Source organism: Vulpes vulpes, chromosome 13, assembly GCF_048418805.1.
Source record: "Vulpes vulpes isolate BD-2025 chromosome 13, VulVul3, whole genome shotgun sequence".
In the NCBI taxonomy this organism is placed as follows: Eukaryota; Metazoa; Chordata; class Mammalia; order Carnivora; family Canidae; genus Vulpes; species Vulpes vulpes.
Genome location: NC_132792.1, coordinates 35,161,920 through 35,174,169, shown reverse-complemented (window position 1 = coordinate 35,174,169; position 12,250 = coordinate 35,161,920). Strand labels below are relative to the sequence as shown.

At 41.3% G+C, this 12,250-nt stretch overlaps 1 protein-coding gene across 25 annotated transcripts in view; it reads right to left on the bottom strand.

The window, feature by feature from the left end:
• Positions 1-11,864, bottom strand: part of RGS22 (regulator of G protein signaling 22) — a 127,227-nt gene extending 115,363 nt beyond the window's left edge. For 5 of the 25 annotated variants that reach the window (XM_072734181.1, XM_072734184.1, XM_072734183.1 and 2 more), the window contains exons 1-2: positions 11,706-11,863; positions 11,201-11,229 (exon numbers count right to left, since the gene is read on the bottom strand). In XM_072734181.1, the coding sequence (XP_072590282.1) occupies positions 11,201-11,229; positions 11,706-11,730 (54 nt within the window). In that variant the 5' untranslated portion in view covers positions 11,731-11,863. Of the gene's footprint in view, positions 1-11,200; positions 11,230-11,309; positions 11,646-11,705 lie in introns of those variants that run through there. The other 20 variants (XM_072734177.1, XM_072734182.1, XM_072734179.1 and 17 more) reach the window with 7 other exon arrangements.
• Between the last annotated feature and the right edge of the window lie 386 nt (positions 11,865-12,250).

Here is a 12,250-nt window from a genome sequence, read left to right as displayed (position 1 = left end):
AACCAAAGCCATTCATCTAATTTCCAATGTGGAATCCTGTACTGATACACTTTAGATTAGGAATACTCTTATCAATTGGTGGATAAAATAGACCAGATTTCCAAAATCACACCTACCAGGATGCACTTATTTTTGCTGCTTCTTCCTAAAGTACACATAGTCTTTTTTTTTTTTTCCTCTTTTCTAAATAAGCCAGTAACTAGACCATAGCTTCCCTGTAGGATGTGATGACACTGTGCTATACAGACAACGGAATTTAGTGGGTCAAGTCAAAGTGGACCTCTTCAGCCTTTAAGGCAACCAGGCGCAGCCAGGGATGGCTGGAGGTCCCAGGATCGTGACCTCTGGTTGTGAGCAACTTGTTTAGGACTCATGTCCATCTTCCTCCCTGGGAGAAGGTGATTGATGAGTTATATCCCACACCCACTGCTCCTCTGTAAGACACTGAGCATAGCCAAGGAGTTGCTCAAGCCGCTGGACATAGATTTATTAGCTATCTGCAGAGCATATTACTGTTCCATGAAACTGCCAGAAGAGTTTGTTTGAGATGTCCAAGAAAACAGTGCATGGCCAAAAGTGCTGACAGCTTCGAGGAAGGGGGGAAGGGAGATCCTGGAAGGCTACAGATGATGACCCCAAATCTCTGCCTTCACATATATCAGATATTTCTTTCTATTGGTAATTCATGTATGCCTGTAGTGTTACCCAAGCTCGATAGAAGATGATCACTCAAAAACTGTATGCATATACTGCAACATAGTTTCATCATTATTTTGAAATATTTGAAATGAAATATTTTGATTTCTAAATCAATTTGTTTATCCTAAGAAATTTTGACATTGTATTTGTCATGAGAAAAAGAACAATTAAATTTTAAATATCAACTCTTGCAATTTTGAATGGTTACCAAAAAATAGTCTAAAAATTTTTTTAACTCTTATTAGGTGATACGGGTTCTTACCAACAGAGACTATTCAAGAATTTTAAGAGATCATCATTAAAAAGTCTTGATTAGCAACTGCATACAGACATTTCAACCATAAAACTTGAAATTAAAAAGTTACCTATATCCAAAAAGGAAATTAAGAAAATTATTCCATTTACAAAGATATTTGCTGCAAAGAAGTTAGAGAAGACATACATACATGAAAAGACATACCATGTTTATGAACTGGAAGACAATATTGTTAAGATGATAACACCACCCAAAGCAATCTACAGATTTAATATAATCTCCACCAAAATCTCAATAACATTATTTTTTCAGAAATGGAAAAATTCATCATAAAACTCATTTGGAATTTCAAGGGACCCCATATAGCCAAAACCATCTTGAAAGGACTCACATATCCTGATTTCAAAACTTACTACAAAACTATAGTAATCAAAATAGTATGGCATAAAAAACAGACCTACAGACCACTGGAATAGAATCCAAAAGTAAACCCCTTCATACATGGTCAAATGATTTTCAACAAGGTTTCTAAGACCATTCAGTGAGGAAAGGACACTATTTTTCAACAAACAGTGCTATAAAAACTTAATATCCACATGCAAAAAAAAAAAAAAAAACATATCCACATGCAAAAGAATGAAGTTGGACCCTTACCTTATACCATACACAACAATGAACTCAAAATGAATAAAAGACCTAAACATAAGAGCTAAAATTATAAAATACTTACAAAAAAACATAAGATGAATCTTCATGACCCTGTTACTTGCCAATGGATTCTTAGATAACACCAAAGCATGATCAACAAAAGAAAAAATAAATTGATTTTATGAAAATTTTAAAATTTTGTTCATCAAAGACCTCTATTAAGAAAGTGAAAAAGACAACCTACAGAATATGAGAAAAATTTGCAAATTATATATCTGATAAACAAGAAAAAGACAATCCAAATTTTTTTAATGGGCTAAGGTCCTGAATAGACATTTCTCCAAAAAAGATAGTCAACAAACCCAAGAAAAAATGCTCAACATCACGTGCAATAAGAGAAATGAAAATCAAAACCAAAACGAGACATCACTTCATGCCTACTACATTGGCTACAATTTTTTTTTTACAATTTTTTTTTTTAAAGGAAAATAAGTATTGGTGAGGATGTGGAGAAATTGGAACCCTTGTACACTGCTGGTGGGAATGTGAGGTAGTGCAGCTGCTGTGGAACACAGAATGGCATTCCTCAAAAAACTAAATATATAATTACCATGTGACTCAGCAATTCCAGTTCTGAGTATTTGCCCAAAAGAATGAAAGCAGAGACTCAAACAAAATTTTATACACCCATGTTCATAGCAGTGTTATTCATAACAGCCAAAAGGTAGAAACAACTCAAACATCCATTGACATATGAAAGGATAAACAAGATATAGTATATGCATACATGGAATATTATTCAGCCTTAAAAGGAATGTAATTCTGATTCGTGCAACAACATGGATGATCCTCGAAAATTTTATGCTAAATAAAATAAGCCAGACAAAAAAAGACAAATATTATAGGATTCCACTTATATGAGGTACCATGGAATAGTCAAACCTATAAAGACAGCAAGTAGAATAATGGTAACCAGAAGCCTGGGTGGAGTAATGGGAAGTTATTGTCTAATTATTACAGAGGGGCACCTTGGTGGCTCAGTGGGGCTAGTGTCTGACTCTTGATTTCGGCTCAGGTCATGATCTCAGGGTTGTGAGACTGAGCCCTGCATCAGGCTCCATGCTGGGCATGGAGCCTGCTTGAAATTATTCTCTCTCCTTCTCTTCTGCCTTACCCCACCACCACACCGCTGTGTGTGCACGTGCACGCGCTCTCTCTCTCCCTCTCTAAAAAAAAAAAAAGAGAGAGAGAGAGAGAGAGAGACACTGAGAGAGAGAGAAAGGGAGAAATGTTTAGGGTTGATGTATCTTATGGATGCCTGTAACCTATCTTGAAACATATTTTAAAAGTGGATTGATGGATAGATGGCATGGTGGACAAGACAGAAACACATAAAAACAAATGCAGCAAAATGTTAATAATTGTGAAATCTTGGCAGTGGGTATATAGGTGTTCACTATACAATTCTTTCCACTTTCTTGTACGTTTAAATTTCTTCGTCATATAATGGAGGGTAGATTTATGTACAAGAAAACAATATCCAAGTCTTATGGACAGCCTTCTTAGTCTCCTGTGTACTAAGTGACAGAACCCAAATCACTATTATCACCTCTAGAATAAGCCTCTGAACAGCTAATCATCTTCTGACCACTACCTTGGGATCTCATCCACTAAGCACCTCTGTTTCACCCTCCTGGGTCATAATATGCCAAAATTCATCTTCCCTTCCCCTCCTTAACCACACAACCTTATGAATCAGTCTTTCTAACCACATCTCAATTAATACAAAGAGATCCACCTGAACCCCAATCCTTTCTATCACAAAAAGAGTTTATGATGAATGTAATTTGGCTACTGCCCAGCTGTCCAGCCCCAACTCAGCAATTTTTTTACAGTTCTGCTCCTTCGCACATGCTAGTCACTCTACCTAGAAAGATTTTTTTCTTGCCTTATTCTCCTATCCTTTTTCTTCCCCCAAAAGTCTAGAGTAGTAGTCATCTCTGTTCCCCCATCACAATCTTTAACATGTTATACTGAAACTATCTGTTTACATCTCAAGCACTGGATTGTGAACTTCTAGAAGAAAAAGACTTTTTTTTACTCACTTTTTAAATTCCCAATGCAGGGAATTCCTGGGTGGCACAGCGGTTTAGCACCTGCCTTCGGCCCAGGGCATGATCCTGGAGGCCAGGGATCAAGTCCTGCGTCGGGTTCCCTGCATGGAGCCTGCTTTTCCCTCTGCCTGTGTCTCTGCCTCTCTCTCTCTCTCTCTCACTCTTTCTCTCTCTCTGTGTGTGTGTCTTTCATAAATAAATAAATAAAATCTTTAAAACAAATAAAAATAAAAAAGAAATTCCCAATGCGTTTAGGGACACCTAAATGGTGGGTGGCTCAGCTGCTTGAGCAGCTGACTCTTAATTTTGGTTATGGTCTTGAGGTTCTAGGATCGAGCCCCTGATCCTAGGATTGAGCCTCACACTGGGCTCCATGCTCAACAAGGAGTCTTCTTGAGATTCTCTCTCACTCTGCCCTTCTCTCTGCTCGCTGTCTCAAAATAAATAAATAAATCTATCTTTTAGATAATAAATAATTACAACATTTTTGTTGAATGAATGCTTGAATGATTACACTAAGGACATGAAAGCTGAAAAGACTGACAACCTAATAATGACTCTAATAAAACAATATTAATAAAATAAAAAATACTGCTAAAAGACGAAAAAGGTCAGAATAGGAGAACACGAGGAAACAAAGTGGCTTGTTGAAAGTGTGCCTTGATTACATCAAAAGATTTGGGGAAATTTAAGAGCTCATAGTGAATAGTGGTTCACAAAATTGTACTGTATTAATGAACGTCATCTATGAACGAGGGAGACAGGAAGGGTCGTTCATGCAATGAAGACCAGAAGTATAGACTCTTTTCATTACCAAGAGTTATCATCACAAATTACAATCAGCACCTATTCAGCAATACTCTTCTATTTGATTACTGGTCTCACTCCTTCTACTAGAAGAAATTCTCAAAGACCTGGGGAAGGTTAAGGAAACTCTCAATTCCCTTTCACTCAATTTTATCTCTAATCATACCTACTTGGCTTTAGTCAGTTCATTCGGCCAAATACCCTAAGGTTTTCTCCCTGAACAAAGGTCCTTACAACCTGATATTCTAATTTAAAAGAAAGAGTGTATCTCACACTCTTTACCACCTATTCTTCCATCTTATACCCTGCACACAGGTAAACAGCTTCCCTAAATCCTAATGCACTTTTGATTCAAATCTCAAAATCCACATTTTTTTTAAGATTTTATTTATTTATTCATGAGGGACACAGAGAGAGAGAGAGGCAGAGACACAGGCAGAGGGAGAAGCAGGCTCGACACAGGGAGCCCGACGTGGGATCGATCCCGGGTGTCCAGGATCAGGCCCTGGGCTGAAGGTGGTGCTAAACCACTGAGCCACCAGGGCTGCCCTAAAATCCACACTTTAAATATAAACTGCTTATCCTCTTCTTGTTTCACATGAAAGGTCATCTCTCCAATCAGAAACTATACCACTTTGACGAACAGTGACCAACAATGTGTGGCCCCAATAGTGCCTGATAAAGCGATACATGCAAGTAGTTGTTTAACAATATACTTGTTTACTAACTTATTGATGGAACTTCTAATGCTGTTTCTGCAGTTCCAGAAAGCATCTGGGAATTTGATTCCAACCGAAGAAATGGACTCCACAGAGATGGAACCACCTAACACTTTCCAAAAGACCTCTAGGACCTGTCTCAGTTTCCAAATGACTTGCTGGAAACACTTCTGGCACACCTTCTCAAGAAAGGGAATTGGGGGAAAAGAAGGAATGGTGCCTACTACAGGCTCCTGCCTGCCACCATTTCCATATAATGCTACCTCTGTGTTTATTATACTTCCATTCAGAGTATGAATTGGAACAAGCTAAGGATTAGCTAAAAATGAGTATCATTTTTAACAAGTAAAATACAGTAAATATGGCATGAAGCTACAGTCTCTGTTTTAATGGTAAAAATAAAGGGGTCTGAGTTTTTTGGTTGTTTTTTGGGTTTTTTTTTTTTACTTTTTTCTTTTTTAGATAGCATCTACTTTTAAAGTTAATAAACCCAAGGTCTTCATATATCAGACAATCTTCCAAAAAAGAAATAATTGTACTACTAAATTTTTATTCTACAAAGATTATTTCTGAGGCTTGACAAACCTTTCTGCATAGTTTCAAACATTTTTTAGGGGCACCTGGGTGACTCAGTTGGTTAAATGTTGACTCTTGGTTTTGGCTCAGGTCATGATCTTATGGCTTGTGGTACTGAGTCTCACACTGGGCTCCTTGATCAGCAGTCTGCTTGGAAGATTCTCTTCCTCTCCCTCTCCCCCCAAAAAGTAAATAAATAAATAAATAAATATTTAAAAAAACATTTTAGGGCAGCCCAGGTGGCTCAGTGGTTTAGCACCACCTTCAGCCCAGGGCCTGATCCTGGACATCTGGGTTCGAGTCCCACGTCAGGCTCCCTGCATGGAGCCTGCTTCTCCCTCTGCCTGTGTTGTGACTCTGCCTCTCTCTCTCTCTTTCTCTCTCTCTGTCTCTCATGAATAAATAAGTAAAATCTTAGAAAAAGAATTTTAAGGCACACAAAAAAATATGATTTAGATTTAAAAGTCAAGTAATTAAATCTTCATTATGATTTTCCATTTTAAAGTTAAAAATAATTCAGCAATCACTCTCACTGTAAACTTTTCTCAGTGTGTACCTAATATATAATCAAATCCCAATGTAACATAAAGCAGTCTAAACTCTACTTTTCTTGCTGTGACAGATTTGTATTTTGGTTTTTATGGAATACAAAAATGAAAGGGGCTTCGATAGAAAGAAGTGATGAAAAGAAGCATTCACTTTATTACTTATATTATTTTAATTATTTATAAGAATACTCATACACGGCTTTTATAATTAAAAATATACCCCCAGAGGAACTAATGAGAAAATTGAATGCATACACATTTTTGTGTACATTTTCCCTCAGAGAGAATTATCAAAAACCAGTCAAATACAAAGTTAATGAAGACACTAAAGAAGAATGCCAGGAGAGAGGTGCTTAAGAAACAAAGAATATGTATCAAATGAAACTTTGCAAAAAAAGATAATAAGTGAAAGAGCATAACATATAGAGAAGTTGATTCACTATGTTGTATACCTGAAATTAATGTAACATTGTGTGTCAATTCTAAATTTGTTAAAAATAAAACAAAAGACAAATGAAGCAAATCACACTAATTATTATATATGACAATATCCATCAGCCAAAATTTATTAATCATCTAATAGCACATTCTGGATGTTGTGCTACACACGACAGCAAATATTAAGATGTACTGAGACACAGTACCAGCCCTATAGGAATTCACAATTTTGTAAAGAAATTGCAAATTTTACACATAAAAAGTTAAAATATATACAAGGCCATGTGTCCCTAAAAACAAATGATTTATTCTAAAAGACTTATTCTCCCCTTTGAAGAAGAAGATCTCACATAAAAGTTAAAATATTTTACTGATATCCACAACAGCAATGTATTATTTATTTATTTGTATTTATTTATTTATTTGGTTTTTTTTTTTTAGCACTGTACTTTTTAGATCACTGATAGAGAAAATACAGTCTTAAAAAGTTCCTGTGAATATAGGAGCACTTTATAGCAGTATATGACTCTGCTGGGAATAATGGGAAACCAAAATAGCACTATTTATAAGAGAAGTTTATTTCCCTTATATAATCAAAAGCAGTTCAGGACTGGCCTTGTGGCTTCCCAAACATCAGGAGCTCAGGCCCCTTTGACCCTGTGAGTCTGCCATCCTCCAGATGCCACTTCTACCTCACGATCCCATTGACTGCTTCAGCTCCAGCATCACATCCTCATTCCAGCCAGCAGGAAGGAGAAAACGGCATTTTCTCTCCCTTTGTGTGTTAGAGTCAGTTAGACCCAGGTTCTTATTGGGGCTGGATCACATACTGGCTGCGTACATAGGAGTGGGTCGGTTATTTAATCTCTGTAGGGATGTCTGGGTGGCTCAGTGGTTGAGCCTCTGTCTTCAGCTCAGGGCATGATCCCGGAGTCCTGGGATCGAGTCCCACATCGGGCTCCCTGCATGGAGCCTGCTTCTCCCTTTGCCCAGGTCTCTGCCTCTGTGTGTCTCTCATGAATAAATAAAATAAAATCTTCTTTTTTAAAAAATAATCTCTGTAAACATCACCTTTCCAGAAGACAAGACACTTCTGCTTATATTCCATTGACAACAATTTGGTTACATGACCACATCTAGCTGCACGGAAGGCTAGAAAATGTAGTCTCCTCTGCAAAGCAATGTGCCTAGCACCTATTACGGAAAACGGGAGAATCGATCTGAGGGAACCAGAGAGCTCTGCCACATTGTTCTTCTAGGAATCTTAATGAGAAAAAGAGTAATTTTCATACTTTTGACAAACAGAGGTAAATACATGTGTGAGGCATGAATTATTTCATCTACTGATAGTCAATCCATGGTGAGCACAGGAATTTGAGGAGCTGGTCACAAGCTGGTCTCTACTGCAAGCTGCACAGAGTCCAGAGGCAGCCCAGATGACATGAGGTTGGTCAGCTCTCATTGAGGATGTGAGTTGGGCCTGGAAGGGTGTGCAAGACTTGGAAGAGACAGCTGAAGGCCAGGGACGCAACTGAGACAAGACTCCAGAGCAAAGGCAAGAAGGCAAGAGGAGCAGTTTGGCTGGAGCAGAAGGCATGTGGAAGTACTCTATAATCCCAAAACAGTAGGAACATGGTCTATCACCCAGAAAGTATTGGGAGGTAAGGTTAAAAAATGCTAAAAAAAAAAAAAAAAAAAAGTTCTAGAAAGGATTTTGAATGCCGAAGGGAGGAGTCTGACATTCTGGCGCTGCCAGTTCTTTCATGTGTAGCCTCGGGCCAAGCTAGTTAACACTGTGGACTTCAACTTCCTCATCTGTGAACCATGGGTGATAATAACCACCTAATGGGAGTTGTTTGGAGATTAAATACTAGCATGCAGTCAGCATTCAATAAGTAGCAGGACTGATTAGAAGAGTTGAGCAATCAAGTAATGTGGTAAGTTTTTTTAAAGAGTCCATAGCGATCTGACAGCCCGGGTAGGAGTGACAGGAGGAGGAAAATCTAAAGGTAGAGCAAAGCAATATCACCCAGTGCAGTCAATGCACAGGAGTTTGCACTTGAAGCATTAAGCCAAGAAAAATTGGAGTTGACAGAGGTAATACTGGAGGCAGTAATATCGGTTAAGACTACCGCCAATGTCCAAGCCCAGGGATGAGGGCCTGAAATAAAACAATAGCTGTGAGGATGGAGAAAAAAACGACCCAGCTATGAAAGGAACTTGGTAAAGGACTGCAGACAGGAGTTAAAGAAAGGGGAAGGAATGTTCTGGCTTGCATACCTGAATAGCCAGTGGCACCATTCACCAAAGCAAGAAGAAGAGGTAGAAAAACAGCACAGGACTGAGGGGAGCAGAGAGATATGCTCACCTGATCACACTCTTGAAAAAACAGAGGGTGGAATGTGATTGTGGAGGTGATGCAGGGGCATCCAGATGATGAAGGTGCCCGATAACCCAACGGATACAGAGTTCTGGACTGGAGACATACAGATATATCCAGAAGCCCTACAAAATAAGCATAGCTTAAACTATGGAAGAATGAGCTCCCCCAGAGAGAGCCTGTGGAACAGAGTCCTGAAGAAGGTCAACACTATCTGAGGTAAAGAGAAGGTGGAACATGGGGACATAAACAGGAGAGATGGGAGAACCGGGAGATCCTGATACCGGGAGGCACCAAGAGAAAGAGGAGTGGCTAACAGTGTTGGAGCTGTTACAGGTTCCCAGTCACAAAGACCTGAAGGGGTTAGCAGGCTACTTACAAGGCTAAGTGCAATGCTGCCAAGTGCTCCTCAGAGGGTTTATGCTGGAATTGTATAGGAAAGGTCGGCTCCAGAAAATGCTCACCTCCCTTGGGAATGAAGAACAGTTCCAGAAGCAATTTAAAGAAATCTGCCACTACGCAGGGTTACACCAAGGCAACATGAAGATGGGTGGAGTTTCTGACAAGCTATTTATGCCTCTATCTTGATGTTTATCTGTCTGTCTCCTTCTCTCTCAGGAGTGGACCAAAGGGTGAAAATGGAAGGTGCTAGCAGATGCAGCTTCTAGCCCTCTCCTATCACAGCCCCTCCCTGCTAGACTGTAAACTTTTTGAGTCTTATCTTCTACATCACATCTCGTACTGCCTGTGGATAGACAGGCACTCATGTTTGTTGACTAAAAAAACCAAAAGCACATAGGATAATTGGCCAACAAGAGAAAAAAGTGCTGGAAGACAGAGGCAAATAACATAAAGACGTGGTAAAGGGAAGGTAAAACTCTTCTCTGGCCCCCAAGTCTTCCAGCTAGACTAAGAATTACATTGGCATGGGGCAGATTAACTGGAGATCAGATTTAATAGTGTACATATGGGGAATTCACAAGAACATGGAAATTCCATAAAAAGGCAAAATGAGGAATACATGTCATTCTGTACTGAGGAGAAGGAGTAGGGGTCTAGGACTTCAAAGGGAAAGAGTGCAATTCACAAGAACATGAAAAAGAAAGAGTCAATGTTTGGTAAACTATTGGAAACAATGGGACATAGAGGATTGTGATCAAACAGGTCTTGCCAGGTCCCTCCCCGTCTATCATACCTAGTTCATATGATGTAGTTCCCTGTGGTGCTCTCTACCCGGCTCTCTACCCGGAGCAGGGCCTCTCCCTAAATTCTTTTTAGGCAGTCATGGGAGAGGTGAAGAGCTGTTCCTGAATCTGCTGGGTTTCAAGTGCTTTTTAACTCAAAATAATCTTTATGCCAAAGTGTCCATCATGGGGCAGCCTGCCCTTGGACCCTAGCGTGGTTAGAGCTCTTTGAATCAAACTCTGACCTTAGTAGGAAATAGGCTCTGCTACCTCCTAACTGGCTGTTTAACTTTGAGCAAGTTCCTTAAATATACAACAGGAATTAAAATAGAATCCATCCTAAAGACAGCACTCACCTAAATGATGAAGTACATACTGTATTTGGCAAAGTACTTATTACTACTCAACCCACCAGATGTCTGACCTGAAAACATTTAAGACATTTTGAAAGTAATTATAACTATAAATTGACCACTGGTTATCAACCAACACCATCAAGATATACACAACCTGGGACTGCACAGCCATGTCACAGTAAAACCAGGGAGATAAAACCTACCTCTCACATGGAGTCATTAAAGAGTTTAGAGAAATTAAATGAGGACATTTATGTAAAAGAACTTTCACAGTAAATAGCATCCACCATAAAAATCAATTGGCCTCTTCTTAAAATTGGACCTGTTAAAGATTGTAAAAATGCCTTGTACTCAACACCACTGTTACCAAGCCAAAGTTCCCATCGTATACATTTGGCAAAAAGGAGAAAACAAAATAGATAGCTTTTTTCTACAATCTATGATTTTAAAAAACAGCCCTCTAAATTGTACTTACAAATCCTTCTTCTGTAATATCTGGTGGCTCTGAAACAAGATAAAATATGACATTATCTCACTCAAATCTGATTTCCTTTTAAAGTAAATGAAATAATTTGAGACAGCACCTAGCCCTGCTTTCCACATGGGCAGGCTCACTAGAATTTTGGCCCTCTGTTCATTCTCTGCACATGGATTGAATTTTAAGTTGGAATTCAAGGTGGAAGTGGGGAGGAAAGGCCTCTGGAATCCAGCTTGGTCACTAATTCACTGTGACCCTGGAGTTAACCTTGTAGGCTTCCACTATTCCAGCTGCAAAACGGAGAATTAAGCAAGACAAAGTAAGACGGTGCCAAGGAGGCAACGCAAACGCGGGGCGGGGGCGGGGGCCGGGCCGGGGCCGTGGACCGAGGGAGTGAAATTCGCAGTACAGAGCTGCGCAAGCGCAGGGGAGGCCGCTCGTGGAGCGCGGGGGGGGTGGATCCGTCCCGGGGCGGCCTCGCGGGCCCCGCCGCCGCACCTACCCGCCGCCAGCCGCTTCCCGGGCATGCCGCCGCCGCCGCCCGCGCCCGGGACCGCTCGGGGCCCTCAGGGCGCCACCGCCCGGCAGCGCCGCCCTCGCCCCGGGAGCCGGAGCCCGAGCCCGCCGCCGCGTTGCTATGGAGCCGAGACAATGCGCGCCCCGCGCGCGCCGGAGGCCCGGGGCTGCCGCGGGGGGGCGGGGGGCGGGGGGGGCGCGGGCGCTGGGTGCTCCTCCGGAGACAGGCCCCGCCTCGCCTCGAGGGGGCCTCGTGCGCGTGGCTGCCCGCGGCTCCGGGCCTGTTCCCGCCGCTCAAGACCCAGGCCGCACGGTCCGGGGCGCGGGGAAAGCGCGGCCGGCGAGCGGGTGCGGGGAGTGGGCCCGGCGGGCTGGTCGGCGGACGGGAGGGTGGAGCCACCGGGCCTCGCGAGTCCCCCTGCTACCGCCCGACCGCGGCCCTGAGCTCATCCTCGGCTCTGGGAAAGGCCACATCAAAACCTAAACCTTCGCGTGCCTTGGGAACCAGACCTGCCCCCGCCTTTTTGCTTC